At 36.3% G+C, this 19,334-nt stretch overlaps 3 protein-coding genes across 5 annotated transcripts; 2 read left to right on the plus strand and 1 right to left on the minus strand.

Moving 5' to 3' along the window:
• Positions 1–1,717: 1,717 nt before the first annotated feature.
• LOC118052709 (uncharacterized) lies at positions 1,718–4,416 on the minus strand. The gene is made up of 3 exons (XM_035063725.2): positions 3,827–4,416; positions 3,618–3,718; positions 1,718–2,533 (listed from the first exon to the last, which is right to left on the minus strand). Exons 1-3 carry the CDS (start codon positions 4,300–4,302, stop codon positions 1,899–1,901), a joined length of 1,212 nt encoding a protein of 403 aa, XP_034919616.1. The 5' UTR covers positions 4,303–4,416; the 3' UTR covers positions 1,718–1,898.
• A 3,829-nt stretch (positions 4,417–8,245) lies between these two features.
• LOC118052710 (uncharacterized) lies at positions 8,246–13,118 on the plus strand. 2 transcript variants are annotated; one of them, XM_035063726.2, is made up of 13 exons: positions 8,246–8,551; positions 8,643–8,773; positions 8,895–9,015; positions 9,151–9,232; positions 9,315–9,385; positions 9,583–9,624; positions 10,085–10,209; positions 10,555–10,651; positions 11,649–11,733; positions 11,813–11,982; positions 12,102–12,207; positions 12,395–12,481; positions 12,718–13,118. In XM_035063726.2, exons 1-13 carry the CDS (start codon positions 8,286–8,288, stop codon positions 12,805–12,807), a joined length of 1,473 nt encoding a protein of 490 aa, XP_034919617.1. In that variant the 5' UTR covers positions 8,246–8,285; the 3' UTR covers positions 12,808–13,118. The 2 variants fall into 2 exon arrangements, with proteins under 2 accessions (XP_034919617.1, XP_034919618.1); XM_035063727.2 differs by having other exon boundaries at positions 10,558–10,651.
• A 1,379-nt stretch (positions 13,119–14,497) lies between these two features.
• On the plus strand, positions 14,498–19,068 carry LOC118052712 (transcription factor E2FC). 2 transcript variants are annotated; one of them, XR_004688246.2, is made up of 14 exons: positions 14,498–15,034; positions 15,458–15,641; positions 15,751–15,804; positions 15,986–16,071; positions 16,297–16,388; positions 16,473–16,524; positions 17,192–17,244; positions 17,319–17,369; positions 17,447–17,495; positions 17,586–17,651; positions 17,732–17,802; positions 17,904–18,105; positions 18,261–18,577; positions 18,703–18,845. XR_004688246.2 is itself a non-coding variant. In XM_073407674.1 (14 exons), exons 1-14 carry the CDS (start codon positions 14,777–14,779, stop codon positions 18,860–18,862), a joined length of 1,431 nt encoding a protein of 476 aa, XP_073263775.1. In that variant the 5' UTR covers positions 14,498–14,776; the 3' UTR covers positions 18,863–19,068. The 2 variants fall into 2 exon arrangements, 1 of the variants encoding a protein (XP_073263775.1); XM_073407674.1 differs by having other exon boundaries at positions 18,261–18,313; positions 18,703–19,068.
• The last annotated feature ends 266 nt before the right edge of the window (positions 19,069–19,334 follow it).

The following is a 19,334-nucleotide window of genomic DNA, read 5'->3' on the forward strand; positions in this document are numbered from 1 at the left end:
AATCACTTATTGAGTAGACGAACCACATCTAATGTGTTGCTCTTAAGATAATTTAAAAGAGCCGGCCCGTGGATTACCAGGTTCATTAAACCAGTGTTTTTTTTTTCTTTTTTCAAGAAATTATCTAAGATAAATAAACCGGTTAATTAGAATCGAATTTGATCAAATCAAAGATTAACTTTGAACTGAGTGTGATTATATTAATGTCTTTTATAACTTGATTCACTATTAATCACGCGGTTTTTCAATTTAATAGTTCAAAGATAACTTTCTTTTTTACAACCTCCACTTTTCTTTTCTTTTTCAACAACCTCCACCATTTCAAACACCTTATAACAAAACGGAAAACAGACAGACTCGGAACAATTCAACTGGGCACAGCTAATTAATTTAGAACTCGGCATGAGTGCATCGATCATCAATGGCGAGATGCACGCTCTCACATCCAATTTAATTTTAAGTTTTTAAACCATGCAAATGTCAAACCTGAAAAACACTTCATATTAATCTACCAATTAACAATCAAATAATAAACACAATGAAGACCTACAACTAGGGCAGGGAGAGGATTTACTTGGCTTACTAACACCAAAGGTTCTCTCCAGTAACGTGCAAGGCCAAGCCTTGATCCAAGATCAACAGCCAATCATCAACCTGTCAGCTCGTGCTCCTTACAACCCTCGGATCCCAGTTATGAGCTAATACAAGCAAAATTAGGTGGTCTGTCGAGTGCAGGAAGTTTCACATAAGTCAAGGATCCCAGTTATGAGCTAATAATACAAGCAAAATTAGTTGGTCTGTCGAAGTTTCACATAAGTCAAGGATCCCAGTTATTAGCTAAAATAAGTAAAATTAGTTGGTCTGTCGAGTGCAGGAAGTTTCACATTAGTCAAGGATATAGATATAGACACAACACACAGCACACACACGGCCCCTTGTCAGTTGGGTTATCATACAATAGATTTATGTGCTAAATTTTCAGTGATCTCACTGGGGATTACATTGAATATAATTCTAGGAAACTCCCATTTGATTTAAATACCCTATGCCATGACCTTATTCCCATGTTCTAATCACTGCATGCAAAATCCAAACACCTCAAACAATGAGAAAAAATGAATGTGCATGTGCTCAAGCATGCGGAAGCAATTATGTGTATGTGTTACTGTCTTTCGCTGTTGTTGATTGGTCAAGGTCAAAGAACACCCTCCTCCCCCACCACTTTTCATCTCATCAAAATTATTTCAAGATAATTTCACGTGGTCCTTCATAATTTGGGTCCAATCTCTTGGAAAACCCAAGTTGGAATATGTCAATTAAATGAGATATCAAGGAAGAAAAGATAACACTAATCCATCTATTCTGAAATAATTCACACCCAATTAAATAATTGCCCTTCAAGACTTTAATTTTGTTTCCCATGACAAGTCACTGTACCAACCCTGTAAATGTCTGGCTGTGTATGGAAAAATTCTCAGGAGAGGAGACCCACCTGCAAATAAAGAGGCCTAGGGTAGCTATTTAGACAGTGAAAGGTGTCCATTCGAAGGCGACGCTTCAATGACTCCTTTCCACCTCCCACTTATAACATGTTGCTGGTGCTTCTCTCGATTGAATGGTGTCTTCGTGAGAAGAGAGCAAACAATGATTTCAGCGTCCTTGTTAAATATATTTTCTTTATCTTCACTGTTTTTTTCCCCCTACTCCGATACACTGATTAAATACTAAATCTCTCCAATCCGATCATGTCTTGAGAGCAAGATTTATTATGTACACAAACACCTGCGGCGGTTAGCACAGTTACGCTAACCACTGATCAAGGTATAATAGGTTTTTGAACATACTAATACAAAGTAATCTATGGTAAAAACCGCAAAACTAACAATATGAAAAATAATCTAAGACTCAAGAGCCTTGTAAATGACAACAAAACAAGGCAGTATAGCCCTTGGATTAAAAACTGATAATTCCTCGAGACTCGAGTAGATCCCAGCACTACCGGCAACGGAATCATATGAGCCAGCAGACGCACCATCCTCCTCGGGCGGCAGCGCATCCTCCGCCACGCGCTTCACTCTACCAGCAATCACACGACACACCAACATTGCCCTACGTCCATCCGTACAGCCCAGTAACGAGTCATGGGCCCTACCGCTGCTAGCCGTGGTGCTTACACCTTTGCATTCTACGCCTTGAAACCCGTGCCTTATTATGGTGCAGACGCCACAAACGGGGATCGAGCCGCACAAGCTGGATGAGCCGAGTGAGCCGAGAGAACAAGTTAAGGTTGTACAGTGAAATCTTAACAGCTCGTTGCCGTCCGCCGCGCACCTGGGGTTTTTTTTAGTGCTGTTGAGTGCACGTGTCTTCACTGCGTCCCTGCAGTCCTCGAACCGTTGGATTGTTCGTTGTGTGTTGTGGACTTTTAATATCCGTTCGATCTTGCAGACTGGGTTGTCTTTCTTGAGCCAGCTTGATTTGAAGATGATCTCCACGATATTTCGGCCAGAATCTTCTGGTCCCAGCTCCGATACTGCAGATATGGCAAAAAACTTTGTATTAAAAGTTGATAAATCATAAAAATTCGATGATTTATGCAATGTTTACTTCAAGTAGATGTGAGCAGGGTCAGAATCCGTGCAGATTTAACGTGACAGGGCGTGACAGTGAGTTCTTATGACAAAATACCACATAAGGCAACCAGGCCATTAAATTTTGGTCGTCAAAGGACAACTGTCGATCCCGCGCTAAAAATAGCATGGTTATAAGACCAGATCCGTTCGGTTCATTTTTTTATTTAATACAAAAGGAGTGAGATCCCAACTGGATATATTTTTATGGCGAATGATGATTTTTTTTTTCATATAAAAATAATAAATAAAATAACACTAAGTATTTTATATATATTATAAAATTTTCCGCGAGTTAGATTAACTGGTGGTCAGTAGGCGAACCCTCATTTCTCATGACTTACAAGGTAAAGAGGTCATCTTATATGACTGGCAGAGAAGATGTCCCCGGAGAGAAGGCTGAAGTTGTTCTTAAGTCACATTTATGAAAGATAAAGAGATTTACTGGTTTTGTCTGTGCGAATTTGGTGAGAAATAAAGCATGGAGACAGCTATCATAAAAAGAATGGCTTGAGCTTAAATGTCAAACTCTAGGCTTAACTCATTAACTGAACAGAAAAAGCTAATAACAGAGGGTGTGTTGTTCCATCAGAGTGACGTGTTATTACTTGGAAAAACTATAATGTTATACATCAAGAATTATTTATCCTAAAAATAAAGTGAATATCATATAAATACAAAAGCAATCGAATAATTGATATTATTGGAAACAAATAACATTACTCTTGGATAATGGCTGGTAAAAGAAAATCTGGACTGAAAAGAAAATGAATAGGAGAAATTTAATTAAAATTAAGCTCATAACAACAAACAAACAAAATATTCGACTTTAATTTATTAGTCTAAAAAAAAAAAAAGAACAGCTCGTTGGTTGAATGTGTTGGGACTTTATTTTTAATGGGCAAACTATAAGAAAGTAGAATTTTGGAAAAATAAGTAATCAATCAAGGATGAAATCCTTTTAATTCAGCAAAAATGTAAGATTACCGGCATGGCGAACTTTTTGATGAAGCTCCAAGCTTTCAATCTTCGGAAAGACCTCTTCACACTGAGTGCAAGCGCTTATTGTAGTTCTTGCAGATGGGTATCTGAGTTTTTAGCCCAAATTAATAAATAAAAGTAGTCTATGTTCTTTGTTTTTGTTATCGAAGAGAGAATGAGAAATTAAGAGGAAAATGAAAGCTAGTTCAGTGTACCTGCTAGGGTCAACGATCATGTGGCATTCATAACAGCCTGAAAGCTTCCTAAATTGCATGCCTCTAGACGACGATGAGTACGTTACACCACTGTTGGATCTCCCTGAGCTCGTCAGTGACCGAGTTGATGATGACCCAGTACTAGCACCTTTCCGACTTAGTAGCCCAGTTTCTTGACCCAGTGTGCTACTTTCAGGTGAGTTATCAGCTCTGTGAACAACCCTTGTGTTGCCATGAACAACGTCTTTGAAACTACATATTGAGCTGCAAGAAGATCCTAGTTTTGAGTATCCAATGGGGTTCTTTGATGGGTCGTGTACTCTCGACCCCTCGATCTGTTTGCAGGTCAGTAGGTTCTTGAATTGGTCCCATGAAGATGGTTGCTTTTCCTTTTCCTTTTGCAGCTTTCGCTTGCGCCTGGATGGTTGTTTTTGACGAGTCTCTTTGTGTTCTTGTAAGAAAGTAAGTGCAGCCATCACAAGCAAAGAAGAAAATAAAAGGAGAAGAGTAGCGGATAGAGTTCTCTGCTAATTATGTCATGGGAGAGAGAGAGGGAGGGAGGGAGGGAGGGAGGGCTTGAGACAATGAGAGAGTTTTGTGCAATGGAGGGGGATCCGAGACAGGTAATAAGGAGGCAAAAAGAGTGTGCTATGGTGGGTCTGGCTTTGTTTATTTACTTCACTTTTTTGTGTCAAGTACTGTTTTTTTCACACAAGCGAGGGTGCCTTTTGGAGAACTAATCCTGTCTTGATGGTTGACCATTTTGTGACTGGGTCAAGTATATATAGAAGGTTCGCCATGTCGTTTAGGGCCATTTGATGAGTGCTATGAGCCTGTAACCCACTGTTTAGAATTGGGAGGATAAGGTGGATACAACACATGTTATGTTGTTGGACCTTGGACGGCTTGCTATTTGGCTATTCTTGCAGAGAAAACATGTTTGTCTGCAACGAGTGATCGATCGATCCCATCTTTGGAGCCATTGTTCCCTCGTATCGTTTCATTTCCTTTCGTCTTCTTCCTTGGAATGTGCAAAGATTACGTTGGCAAAAGAGAATAGAAGGTGGCCTCGGTGCTAAAATGATGGGAACCATCGATCCCCTTGGACCGAGACCATTCAAGAAAAGGTTTAATCTAACAGCGAAAATTGAGCAAACGTGAGAGCCCTCGGTGGATTCTTACTTTAGAGATTAAAAGTGGAATAATAAATGTTTGATGTGCTAATAGTATACTTACGGGCACAATTTGACGAGGACAACCGCTCTTCTTCTACATGGTCCTCTTTAGGATTCAAATTTACAGCGTCTTTTCCCTCTCCCCTCCCTCCACCTTAGCTGCTAGCAATTACCATATTTAATTGACAAAAAATCAATACCAGCCTATGAAGTTACTAGTCTACTGTTACTTATCTAAGGAGAAGGGGGTTTTGTTGTTGTAAATGCCTTGGCTTTCTTTGAATCGTCTCTTTTATACCTTTCCTAACTTATTAATGATCATGTACTTGCCAACCTTTCTACTAGCTCTTCCCACGTTTTTTACGGCCGAGCTTTTAACCTCATGATTTGTAGTCGCCTGCTGTTGGTTTCCACATCTTTCACCTGTATTCCAACCACTAGTCCAACCGATCCCTATTCTCCTATCGGCATTTTCCGTTTTGCACCCTTCAGTCTCAGAGCAGGTCTGCAGTTCCCTGGCTTAAGAAACTCTGATCGTTAGGCTTACATGGGTCCCTTTGAATTACGTGGGCCTCTTTTACCTTTAATCACCAGTGAAACGGACTGCAATCTAGCTCGTTTGGATCGGTTAGTTTCATGGATACAACAGGGTGAAAAGGTTCTTAAGTGCATGGTTCAACTTCCATAAAAATACGCCTGCAGGATGAAAAGGTTCTTAAATTGAACTGGTAAAGCAATTTCTTGTTGATTTGTTGGACAAAATAAATGAGTTTCATACAAGCCAATGAAACACTTCCTACGTATCGATCCACACACTCCTGCAATACAGACTTGCCTCTCATTACTTCTTGAGGTTGATGACCTTACTGCAGAACTGCATACAAGTAAACAAAAAACTCGGTCTAGTGGGCATTTCCTATCATATATTAAGCCGATATTCTCCAGAGGTGTGGACATTTGGGTTGTTTTATATATGCATCAAAGCATAGACCAGTGGGGTACAGATTCCAAAGGAAGCAAAAGGTAAGGCGTATGAGCCAAAGAGACATCATGTAAAACAAGGAGAAAGAACAGAAATCCTTGTAGGCTGTAGTAAAACGCATCTTTCTATGTCCATGTCTCCGGCTATCCACTTCCCTGGACATCATGAACAACGCGCCCCCGTTTCCTCTTGCAATGCGGAAAGCAACCTAGCTAGCAGTCACTTCAACCCTGGGCAGCGTTGCCTCTCACCACTTGGCTTCAGGGCTCGTCAGAATCCTTGGCTAAATGATCTCAATCCACAGTTCAATGCCTCGCTCAACACACACACACAATCTGATTTTTTACGACAGGAAACGTTTTATCAATTTTTTCTGTCTGCATAAGTACATGCAACAAACATGATAATTGGAGATGATAACAATAGCAATTTTATTGAATAAAAAAATTTAACTATAAAGATCTAATTAAAAAAGGAAAGATAGTTTTTGAGTATATTTAAAGTTGCTTGGACTTCCGATAAAAATATTATATTCAAGATAACTCAATCCTCCCATGATTTGATAAAAAATCTTTGTAAGTTTTTTCATGCATATCTTAGAATTTTATTTAGACAGAAGAGAAAAACAAATTTTAATATGATAATCTTAAATTTAAATAGGAGCACATTAGTACACTATTGTTACGAGATGTCTGTATCTTTGTATGTTATGAGAATCAAACAGAAAATAAAAATGGCAGAGAATAATAAGAAAAAAAGCATCTTCGTGAGAGTTGTTAGAAGTCAGATATAGATTTGGCCAACCATTCGCTTAATAAGAAAAAAATAAATAGAAAACGTGGTGTTCCCTTGTCGTCTCCAACTCAAGAGAACCAAATCACTCTGTATCTGATCCATTAATACGGCACAATTATTATTAAATAAACAAAAATAATTAATTTCCCACCAAAATAACTAACTGAGATGATAATCTTGCAAGTACAACAATTTTTTTTTTTAAAATCTTATTCGTTAATCAAAACCTAATCACTAAAATACTGCAGACATGTCTCCATATACATGCTATTAGAGAATTGATTAATTAATCACTTTATAATTTATGGAACTGGTAACGTGTCTGCTTTCCCCACTAATTAATCACGTAAATTTCCATATATCTGCTGGTGAATTTTAAAATATTAATTTGATGGTTGGTGTTCTTAATGATAATTAAATCTCTAGCTCCATCCTTTGCCTTACAAGCATAACTACTTCACTACCTTCAGTATTCAAGGCCGTGTGTGATATTTTTGTCTGCCTAATTAGCCCTAATGCTTGATATATCCCATGTGCATCGTCACTGTATTCTCCCAGTATTAGTTGGAACATCACGTTCTTCGCAAAGAGACAAATTAAGACAAATGAAGCTATAGAACTACTAGTAGCTCACAAGATTACTATGGGGCACTGACCCTAGCTCGCTGTTGTGATCATACACTGCAAGTTATAGAAAATAATTTGACTTGAATGCTTGCTTCCCACGTTTCATGTGAACAGTTAAGTCTATTGCAATACTTTAAGCTACCTAGAGAAACTTTGTGCACCATGGGGAGAAAAGGCGTGCTTGCAATTCTAACCCAGAGGCAACACGCCATTTCTTCGAAAATACTCCCGGATTTTTTCTCACGGGCTTTGAAGCATAAAAATTAGCTTATCTGTGATTAAACGCGGTTCTCGCAGGTGTATCCGTCTTCTCAAACAGGTATTCGGACATGAATATTCCACTGTTTTTGCTTCGGATTAGGATCTGAATTAATCATTTTTTATTTCCCTCTTGGTCATTGACAGATCCTCCGACTCACATCACTAGTCAGGCAGAAATAAAAAATTCAACAGTGATTAATTTTTTTAATTCTTAACTCGGTCAAAACCCATGAAAGATTTAACTATTGTTTTCAAAAAAAATTCAAAATCATGTCGTTTCAATTATATATATATATATATATATATATATATAACCCATTTTGAATGTACAAGGGTTAAGTGAACCAATCCACGAATCAGGTCTTACCGAGTTACAAGTTGAATTGGGTTTTGTAATTTATGATGATTTTTCAAATAGATTACTTTGGATACAACATACAAGAACCTCGAAATTTAGGGCTGCAAATTTGTTCAGAGTACAGGCCCACGTCAAGAGATTCAAAACTAGTATCTCTTTCAAGACGGGCCAACACTAGACTTTTCATGATCCCATAAATATTGGGCTCGCTAGTTTTGAACCTCCCACGGTTAGCACTTAAACCCTAATTCTTTGGGATTTATGCCCCCTTCGAAAATTTCGAATAAAATCAGTCGCTGCTTGAATGCTCCACTGCAGCAAATTCAAGCAATAGAGAGTACCAATTCTGTTGCTTTGTTCTGTATTCTTTCAATTCTTAAAAATCAAAATAAGGGGCCAAACATGTCCCAAAATAGCATCCAGTCAAATTCAATTCAAAACCCTAGAGTAACCTGGGAAGGTTGCAGTGTCTTGCTCGACATTAACGACGGCGACCGCCTTGTTTTTGCTCGATTAACAGCTGGCTCGTAAGTTTTTTTGCTTTTGTTTTTTTTGTTTTACTCTTACAATTAATTAATGCTTATGTTTTTTTTTTCATTTCTTTTTTGAAATTTGTAGGACGTTGAAAATTGGAAATAAGAATTTCTCTTTAAGGCCCTTGATTGGATGCCCCTTCGGTTCTTCTTTTCAAATTGAGAATGGGACTGAAGGGCTTTGTTTATCTAGGTTTGTTCCTTCCACAGAAGCAGGTATTGTGCTTGAGCTCTTGTTTAATTGTTTAATTGTTTAATTGTTTAATTGTTTAATCATGGATTAATTAAGAGCTTCGTCTTGGTTTGCTGATTATTATTTTTTAATATTTTTTGATAGATAATAATGATCAAGAAAAAGGAGGATCTCAAATAATGGACGAATGTAGGGATAATCGAGCTATTGTTGATAATAATGAAGCCCAGACCTTAACTAGTGGAGACATAGATGAAATGCGGAGGTGATTTGCGTAATTTTTTATGATTTTATTCTCGAATGCGGGTTAAAACATTGATGCCATAGCTTATAGTTTTTGTCAGCATGATTTGCAATCTTGTTTCTTTAAGATAGGAATAGTAAACTTTGTTTGGTGCAGGCAGGGTGTGAAAGGTGATGAGATAATTGAAGCTCTCATTGCCAATAGTGCAACATATGAGAAAAAAACAACATTTTCTCAAGTAAGTTTGATGTTGGAATGGATGGAGTTTTGTTGGGCCAAAAGGGCTTTGATTGATATGCTGATGTACTGTGTGGTTGCAGGAGAAATATAGGATTAAGAAGCAAAAAAAGTATGCCCCTAGAGTACTTCTGAGGCGACCTTCTGCTAGAAGGTAATCTCTTGCTTCATCTCTAGTTAGTTTATTTTTTTGTCACCTCATTGGAATTGGCTGAATTGCTCTTTAACTAAGTCCTGTTTTGTAATTTTATGATAAGCTTCATCATGAAAAAACTGGGCTTAAAAAGCTGTTTGAAAATGTCAAGTAACCTGATTTTATAACTGACATATTATTATGCTTGTTTATTTCAGCATATGCGAGGCGTACTTCAAGAAATATCCACATAGAATCGGGTAGTTTTATGTTATTAATTAACTACATGATTTAAGTTATTTGATTTTAGTTTCTAAAAATTTTCTTTGTTCAGGATTTTGTTAGTTTATTTGATATCATTTTAAAGCATTTTCATTCTGCATCCCTTCCCTGAAGTTGAACATTGAAAGAGAGACTATCTAGCTTAGGGTTTTTAAGTAGTTACAAGACATAGATTGAAAAATTACAGCATAGGTGAGGGAAGATTGAAAGATTATGGCAAAAAAAATCAGCATGACCATTGGGTATCTTAGATCAATTACCATAAGAGTTTTTTTTAATAAAAGTAGAAGATTGAAGGGGTGGATAATTATCAAATTATGTAAGTAGGAAATAGCTTTATGAATATCAGTATGATTCATGGTTTGTTGGTTGTTCTCATTTAGATGTATGTGGTCTTTACTCTTTCGTTGGTATCTGAATTCTCTGCCTTCAATACAGATTCCTGCGAGTAGATGCATTATCCCTGTTGCTTTCACTTGCTAATGTTACAGCAAACTCTGACATCCTGTTAGTGGATATGGTTGGTGGTCTTCTTACTGGTGCTGTGGCAGAGCGTTTAGGAGGTTTGATCTCTGATTTCATCTGAAAAGCCCTTTCAATTCTATAGCTTTATAAAGATGTTTGCTTTATGTAGTAAAAGAGAAATACCACCATTAAAGGGAAAACGAAGCTGTTTGCTTTAATTATGTTTCTGTTATTCCTCAACTATCCTTTTGACAGGATTCAATATATGATAACTTTTCAATTCTCAAACCAACAAATAAATAAAAAAGAAAGAAAACGAAATTGTTATTATACCCATGCCACAATCATAAATGTATCTTCTTACATGTGTTTTCTTGGCTTAAACCACTGTAGTTTGTCAGATGTAATTTCTGGTTGTGAATGGAATGATGTTATTTGTTTAGCAGGTACAGGTTACGTTTGCAATACATATCTTGGAAGTACTCCGTATCCTGTGGAGATAGTCAGAACATTCAACTTTGATAATGAAATCTGCAAAAGGTAATTTGTGTTGTTAGTTTCATCATAGTTTCAGAAAGTGGAGAAACATGACTCGCTTATGGGAAAAATTGATCTGTGTTACCTCGTCTTTCAAAAATAGTTGAGAAAGCATAGGGTTCTTTTTGGCATGTTGAACCGGACAAGACAAAACAAGTTCTAGTATGTTTGGTGCATACTTTGGACATGACCGGACAAGTTGTGAAGTATTTAATGCACATTTTGAAACCTTGTCATGTCTTGAGTTGTCCCAGGGCAAAATTCTCGTCCCACCATAAGGGGTGGAACAAGCTTGTCTAATATCACAGAAAACATATCATTTCTTATTTTTTCATATTATCCACTTTTTTATCACCCATTTATTTTTTTAATTTGGTAGACTAAAATCTTTCGACACGAATGCAATGAAAGTGGGTCAGTTTACATATAGAGGCTTAATTGCAAAAACCTTTTGATTTAGAGACTAAGTTGTACTTATCCTAAAATTAGAGGATCAAGAAAATTACAAGGACTAAAATGTCATAAAAATAAAATATAGGGACTAAAATAAATTGTTGGAAAACTCAAAGACCAGAATGAACTTTTGCAAAAAAAATTATCTTGCCTTAACCAATGTGCACCAAACACAATACAGGAATATGTATTGTCCAGTCTAGTGTAGTCCCATCTAGTTTCATCTACTACCCAGTTCAGTCCATTTCCACTTGTATTGTCTAGTGACTGGTCCAGTCTAGCATACCAAAAACATCCTAGTTATTGTTTAATATGAAGCAGTTGGGACTTCTATGTAGAATTATTTGATATGATAGCCCTTCTTGGTCAGCGACAGGAGATTTTAATATGCATAGGATCAGCATGACTCTTGCTTAGCCTCTTCCATATAAGAGATCCTCCAGATTCAATGTTGCTTTCATCTTTTGTTTCTTGCATATTCTCTTTGATTATGTTTTCTATTTAAACACAGGAATTTCATTTAAAGGAATTGATATTTTCTTTCCAGGATTGTGCGGGCTCCTCTGCGTGACCTCTGTTTAGACCAAACTGGAACATCCGAGATAATCGATGCCAGCAATGCAGAATTAAATGTTAGCATTGTTTTGCTCATTGCCAGAGTATTTTTTATCTTGCACTCCAGTAACTGTTTCGGAGAATCAATTCTTGTAGGGCCAAACCTCCCCCATCAAAATGGAAGAAATGTCTCTTCCATCCAACCACGAGGCTGCGGATTCAGAGACTATTGTCTCTCCACAAATTAAAATGGGCAAACCCCCTAAAGCTGGCGAAAAGGCATCAGAAGAAGCCATTAAGTCATGGAAGGAAAATGGGTTCTCTAGGTAGCTAGATGTGAATAATTTGTTTATTAGTCAATAGAATTTATAAATGGATATTTTCTATTTCAACATTTTTTTAGTTTTCAAGCGTGGTCAATAATTCTAGTTCACTCTGTGTGCAGTCTAATAATTGCTGCTCCAGATGCAGATGCTTGGAGCTTAGCCAAGGATCTACTGCCACTTCTATCATATTCAGCACCATTTGCTATCTACCACCAGTATCTTCAGGTCATTTGATTCAAATTCTTGAGATTTGTTCAACTTAAGACTTGCCAATGCATTATTTTCTATATTAGATTGCAGTTTATTAATAATTAATGCAGTATTGTTACTGGATAATTTTTTGTAGTTTTACTGGGTAGGCTTTCACTCATGGTAGAATATTTACTTAATTGCTATTCTTGTTCGAATGCAGCCACTTGCAACATGCATGCACAATTTACAGCAGGGGAAAATGGCAATTGGTTTGCAAATTTCAGAACCTTGGCTGCGTGAATATCAGGTTTGTTGGTTACATTTGTGATAATTTTGGAAAACTTTTCTGTCTACTTTTTGCATGGCTGTTGATGTTTTAGTTTGAAGTTTGGAATTTGTGGGGGAAATAGAAATGGGATTTTTCAAACAGAATCATATTATATGCTTCTTCCCCTTGATATCAATTCTCGAGGAGTATAATTCTTCTAGGGGGTGAAGATGCAGTGATTCAATATTCCCTGGTGTTTTCTGATGCAAATGCAGGTTCTTCCATCAAGAACTCATCCATTGATGCAGATGAGTGCCTTTGGGGGTTACATTCTCAGTGGGACCAAGATATGTAGCAGTGGCTAATCTGGACTCCCAGAGAATAGTACATCAAACCTAGCTCCTTCGTGCATGTTAGCTGCTTGTTGGCAAGCAAAATACCTGCCCGCGAAATGGAAACCTGCAGCTCTGCATATTGAGTTTTTTTAAACAGGATTGCAATATGGTTTCTGTAGCTTGATTTTTTCTCCTGCCCGATTTTGCACTTGCAATACGTGGCAACTTGCTGTTTCATGCAATATATATTTTGTGATTTCAAGACGGAACAAATCAGATTTTTAGGCAACCCACCTGTGTACTTCGGTGTTAAATATAATTTCTGGAATTGTTTAGGGTCATGATTCATCCCGCCTTACGAATAGCCCTGTTTGGTCCTGTTTTTATGTTTGTTGTGATGAGTTTCGAAATTAAATATATCAAACTATTTAATATGTTGTTAGTAAGTTATTTAAATTAAAATTAATATTAAGGATATATTTAAAATTAAATAATTTTTAAAAAGAAATTAAATACTTTCTTAAAAAATGAATTCTTTCTTTATGAAACACAAATATTATATATAAAAAACACAAATAAGAGGAAGCCATAATCAAATTGTTACATAGCTTTTTTTTTTAAAAAAGTACATAACTATTAAATGAATTTAATTAAAAATCTAATATACTTGAAATAAAATAATTGAAGTTAATTACTATATATAAAACAAAAGTTATTTAAACTAATTAATTTTAAAATATTTATGATTATTTTTTAAGTAAAAATTAAAAAAACATCACTTTTCATACTTTTAAATTATAAGCTAATATACCTTTAAACTGATTTTATAAGAATTATCTTTCACTTTAAGAAAAATTAAACAACTAATTTTTATAATTCTAATCAAATATGTTTTTTTTTTTTTTTTCTAATATAACTTCAAAGCAAAACTCTAAAAGAACCAAAAGGGAAAAATGTTTCAGTTTCCTTAATGGGTTCCAAAAAATATTTTAAAAGGAAAGATCCACGTGTGGCCCTTGATCGTCACGAGTTTCCTGACAATTCTAATTTAGAAACTTCACACGAAAATAAAATGATTATACATCAACATGTGAAATTCGATTTCCTAGAAGTAGAAACGTTATCTCTTTTTATTTCTCTCTCTGAAAACTTTTGTATTATAGACATGAAAAAAAATAAATTCTATGTTTTCAAAATAGCATTTTATTTATAAAAATTACCAAATTAGTACTTTAATAATTTAAGATCCTTCCCCAGCAAATTTAACAGCACACAATTAATATATAAAAAAAGTGATGTCATTTAATAGGACAAATGTCGAATATATCCCTAAACTATCACCAGAGTCTTAATTTTGCACCCAAATTGCTTTTTATATTAGTTTTATTATCATATTATATTATTTTGATTTTTTAATAAGAACTTCTGTTACAATCACTCGATGGGAAGTGTTAATATTTTTTATAAATTGATTTCATTTTTAATAAAAAAAATATAATATTAATGAAACATTAATGAAAAGTCTTAAAAATATATGAAAGTCGTTAATTATAGTTTTTAAATAAAATAAAATTGACAGAGTTAGGCCTACCTACACAGCTGAGCTGGTGTTTTATGGGTTTGTCTTATTTAATATCAATATTTCAAAATTAGGGTTTATCCAATAGAAAAGCCCAGCCCAATCCAAGCCGAAAACATTTATAGAAGAGGGGCATCCAATCCAACTGCCAACAAAAGGCGGGCGTCCGCATTCGAAACTCACTTCCTCACCGCTTCTCCCCTACGATTCTCAAATCCCTCTCTCCCGGCAACTGCAGTGTTCTTCCCATCCTCTCCAATCCTTCCGTGCCTATGTCGGTTTCTCCCTCCTCCTCCTCCCTTTAATTACCTCCTTCTCTTTCTCTAATCACCGCCTTTTTTACACTCAAATTCCTCCCCTTCCTTTCCCTCCAAACACTCTCTCAAGAACCCCTCTTTCCCTCCCTCTCTCCCTCTCTTCATGGCGAACGCCAGCGAAGATCCGAACCGGACAATCAATCCATCGCAATTTCACTTTCATTTACTTCACTCTCATTCTCATTTTCAAAATCAAAATTTATTTTCTTCTTCAAATAGTTCAACTCCTTCAAATCGACTGTTCCCTTCCTCTTTCCGAAAACCTCACCACCCGGCTCCTCCTCCTCCTGATAACAACAGAAATCCTATCGGCTTTCAATTCCATAGTTCCAACACGCATTCTGCATTTCGTGACGTTGCGGTTAGTTTGTTTTACTCTCCTCGTCCTTTCTTTCCTTAATTATTTTTCTGCTTAAATTCGTATAATTATTGATTGATATTCATTGTAATTATTTTGATTGTTTAATTTCTTTTTTTATATATACTCGATCGAAGCTTTTTTTTTTAAAAAAAAAAAAAAAAAAAACAAATTGAGCTCGTAATTAAAATAATAATTTTCTTCCCTGAAGAAAATATTTAGTTATTGTAGATATGAAAACTCTCTAGCTTTAATAAGAAGCACAGAAAACTGCAAAAACAACGTAACTATGACTACCTAATGCGCTAGGCGGTTCCGTGTATTTGAGACAAGTGTCGTATTTTAATTAAGGTTGCACTATAATATGTTGTCTAGAGATTAAATTAAGTTGCAATTTAATTACAAATTGTATGATATTTATTACAGCTGGGAATGAAAAGTGAAAGTGATGATCATGAGGTTTGGACTAATAATGATGCCGCTTTCCCTGCGCAAAGTGATATAGTTACTGATCTAACTCTTGCTCCTCGGTCATCTTCTGGGGGTAAGCATAAAAATAAGTCAAGGGTTCCGAAACATGCCAAATCAGTGACTCAAAGAATGAATGCTGGTAATGTACTTTTGCATTATCGAATGGTAAATTACTCCATGTTGTATTATTGAGCCTGTTGATGGGATGTTGATGTAGAAATTCTGGTTAAATTGATGTTCAATTGCAGAGTCTCTTAATGGACTGAATTTGGCTAGTGGTTGTCGATATGACAGTTCTTTAGGTAAGTTTTGATTAATTAGGGTTAGCATTCTTGTAGTCTAGAATATTGCATGGTTTATTCTATTTGCACATATAGTAGGCATTCTTATGTATCTACTCACGGTTAATTTGGGTGGATTTAAATTTAATGTTGCTGTGATGATTATTTACAATTTACAAATGGTCAAATTTCTTTTGGACAGGCTTGTTAACCAAGAAATTTGTCAAGTTGATCCAGGAGGCTAAGGACGGGACCCTTGATCTGAACAAAACAGCAGAAGTGTTAGAGGTATGGACAATGTTACGGGCTACGCACATCTGCTGCTAATAAGAAAATTGAATTGCTCACACTGGAGGGTTTAAATAAGGTTTTCATTCCAGTGCAGTATCTCTCCTTTCTCATCACAACTAGTTATATTGTGAAATCATATGTAATGCTTTTAATAGGGGTATGTGTAGCGTGAATATCTTTGCTATAAACTGAACTTTTTTGACATGATATTGATTTTGACAGGTCCAGAAAAGGAGGATATATGATATTACAAATGTTTTGGAAGGAATAGGATTGATAGAGAAAACTTCAAAAAATCATATACGCTGGAAGAAGTAATAACACCGATCTTTTCTTGTGCACTTCCTTTGTTGTTTGCTTTGCGTGGTTGGTAATTGACCATTGGACCTTCTAAACAGGGAATTTGATGACAGTGAGCAAAAGATGTTGGATAATCATGCTAGAATAAAGGTATTTCTGTAGTCATCATATCCTTTTCAGGAGTCAGATGCCTTATGATGGCTTCATTCTTTCTGCAATGATGACTCACACACAATGGATCGGTAGCATTGTCACGTAATGATGATGAGCATTTGTTTGAATTTCAAAAAATTCAAGATTCAAACTCAATTTGTTTTAGGTGCCTAGGAAATAGGTCTTGCCTCAGCTTTCATAGGTTTAGGTTGTCGATGTTAGATTTGAATGTAAAACCAGGTTTTTGCAACTCAAAAGTTACTGGTGAAAGTTATGGGTCATATTTTTAGAAAGTGAAAACCTGTTGGCCTTTATGGGAGAAGGTTGTGATTGTGCTCTATTATTTATGTACTTAACATATTTCAGGGAATAATGAGCTAACATTAAATGACCTGTTTATCACTCACTAATCAGTAATTTCTGAAGCAACCATCTCATGTTGTGGATTGATAATGAATTATCAGTGTGTGGAAGATTCAGTCAGCATGTGGTGATTTGGACATATAAGATAAAGTTGATTTTGTTAGAAATTGATGGTAACTGATACCCTGTAACAAAGGGACTGTCAGTTGACCTTTCAGCTTTCTACACTTCTAAGAGGTAACACTATGAAATATTAAAGTCACTGGTCTTACTACTTGTTTATCTTTTGATTTCATTACAGGCTGAAGTGGAAAGTTTATATACTGAAGAGTTCAGGCTTGAGGAATCTATAAGGTTGGTTGAGTCAATCTTTTTATTTATATTTTTTGTCTGTGGTTAGCTTAACTCTTATCATGTTCTTTTTCCAGGGATAGACAAGAACTTCTGAGAGGCTTGAAGGAAGATGTGGTTTGTCAAAAGTATGCTATTTTCTCCCTCAGATTTTATGGTTTCAATATGACTTGTTTTTATTTATTTGCCTACTTGGTTTTGTTAGGCATCTCTTTCTAACAGAGGAAGATATTACCAGCCTTTCATGCTTCCAGGTATGCAATTCCTGGGAATTGCTTTGAAATCTCTTTGCTATCATCTCCCAAATTTGGTGATGCTTATTACTTGTGATACTACCACTGCAGAATCGAACACTTTTTGCAATAAAAACTCCTGAAGCTAGTTATCTGGAAGTTCCTGATCCTGATGAGGTACTGAGTGTGGATACGTGGAACTTTAAAAATTGTTGAAATGTATTTCTACCTGATGTAATGCTTATTTGCAAGAGCAGGATATTGGTTCTCCACTATACAAAATGACAGTTAGAAGCACCAATGGACCCATTGATGTGTATCTCTTGAGGTAACATGCACCACTGACATGCAGTGTGCACTTAGTTTTCATGCATGATTGTGTTCAAAATCTGCTACAATTTCATAATGCCATTTTGATGATGCTTGTAGCAAATGCAAACAAGGTGAGGACATAACCGTGGAGCATGTTGAACCAATGGATACAAGTGCTTGGAACAGTAGCCAATGCAGAGACCAAGATGCAGGGTTGCCTTCAGAGTGTCAGGGTAATCAAAACAGTTGTTGTGAACCACTCAGCTCACTAACTCTAGAAGCATCTGGGATTTGTAAGTTAATTCCTGCAGACTGCAATGTAAGTATTGGAAGCTTCAAATTGGTTTCATAACAGTTTCCTAGTTGATAGTTCCGATCCTGCACACGCGCACAAATGCACTTTTATATACCTTCTTTGGTGTTTGGTCTGCAGGAATTGACTAACCTGTTTGCTTGTGACCCATCCTGTTGCAGATTATTGATGATTACTGGTTCACAACAGATGATTCAGTCAGCATTTCAAAATTGTGGGTTGATCGTATCTCTTAACATTCTGTTTTGATTCACTAAGTTCTGATTTTTGAAATATATGGAACTGCCTTGCTATTGGAGGAGTCTGGAGGCTAACTCACCACTTGACCTTGATATGTTTATCACATGCTATGCAACTGACGTAGAGAGTTTTTTCTCTTGGATGACCTCTCATCGCTTCTGCCATGACTGTCATCAAGAGTAGTAGTTCGTGATGTAAATGAAAATTAGGCAGGAGGTCGTTCAAGCAGACTGGAAGGGTAATTTTATATCCCCTCCACTTTTGTAAGTGTAAATTTTATAGCTAGATGTTTTCTTTTCTTTAATGGTAATGATGGTTATTATTTTAAAGATTATTAATTATCCTAATCCCATCTCTTGTAAGGGTAGTTGGGGCTGTAGTTTCTGCAAATGTGCCTACTGCTCGGCAGAGCGAAAGACCGTCTCTCGGCCTTGGTGTCTATAGTGGGCTTGGAGAGTCAAGAGCCAGTGTGCTTATGACCATCTGGCTGCCTGTGTTGATCAGCAACACAAACAATCCTTAATAAAATAAAAGGGGGCCCATTTTGTAGACTGTTTTGGTGCTGATGAATCACAATTTATAGTTGAGGGTGTGCTCCCTGAGCTTTTGCAGCAGTCAGAGGCATGATCGTCTAATCATCAATTCATTTTTTTTTAAGTTGACCTTTGAATGTTCAAAATAAAATATGAACTGTATTAAGATTTGAATTGTAGTCACCAGATTGACCTATGGAGGTGAGCTGTGATCAATAACTATGATCAAGATTGAAGTCGACATTACATAAGTGCAGCAAGCAGAAGCTGTCCTCGTCTCTGAAAGTGATGTCATACCAAGTCTGCTCGGTATTTCTGGCTAAACACTGCAAAACACCATTGCTCCAAATGGCTTCCAGCATCCGTATCTTCCATAAGAGGAAACTTCACTGTGAAAACTGTCCCTCGTTGTATATGGCAAGGAAGTTTTATCCCAGACGTTGACAACTAACAAACCAAATA

The sequence above is a fragment of the Populus alba genome, chromosome 2 (genome assembly GCF_005239225.2).
Source record: "Populus alba chromosome 2, ASM523922v2, whole genome shotgun sequence".
NCBI classification, from domain to species: Eukaryota; Viridiplantae; Streptophyta; class Magnoliopsida; order Malpighiales; family Salicaceae; genus Populus; species Populus alba.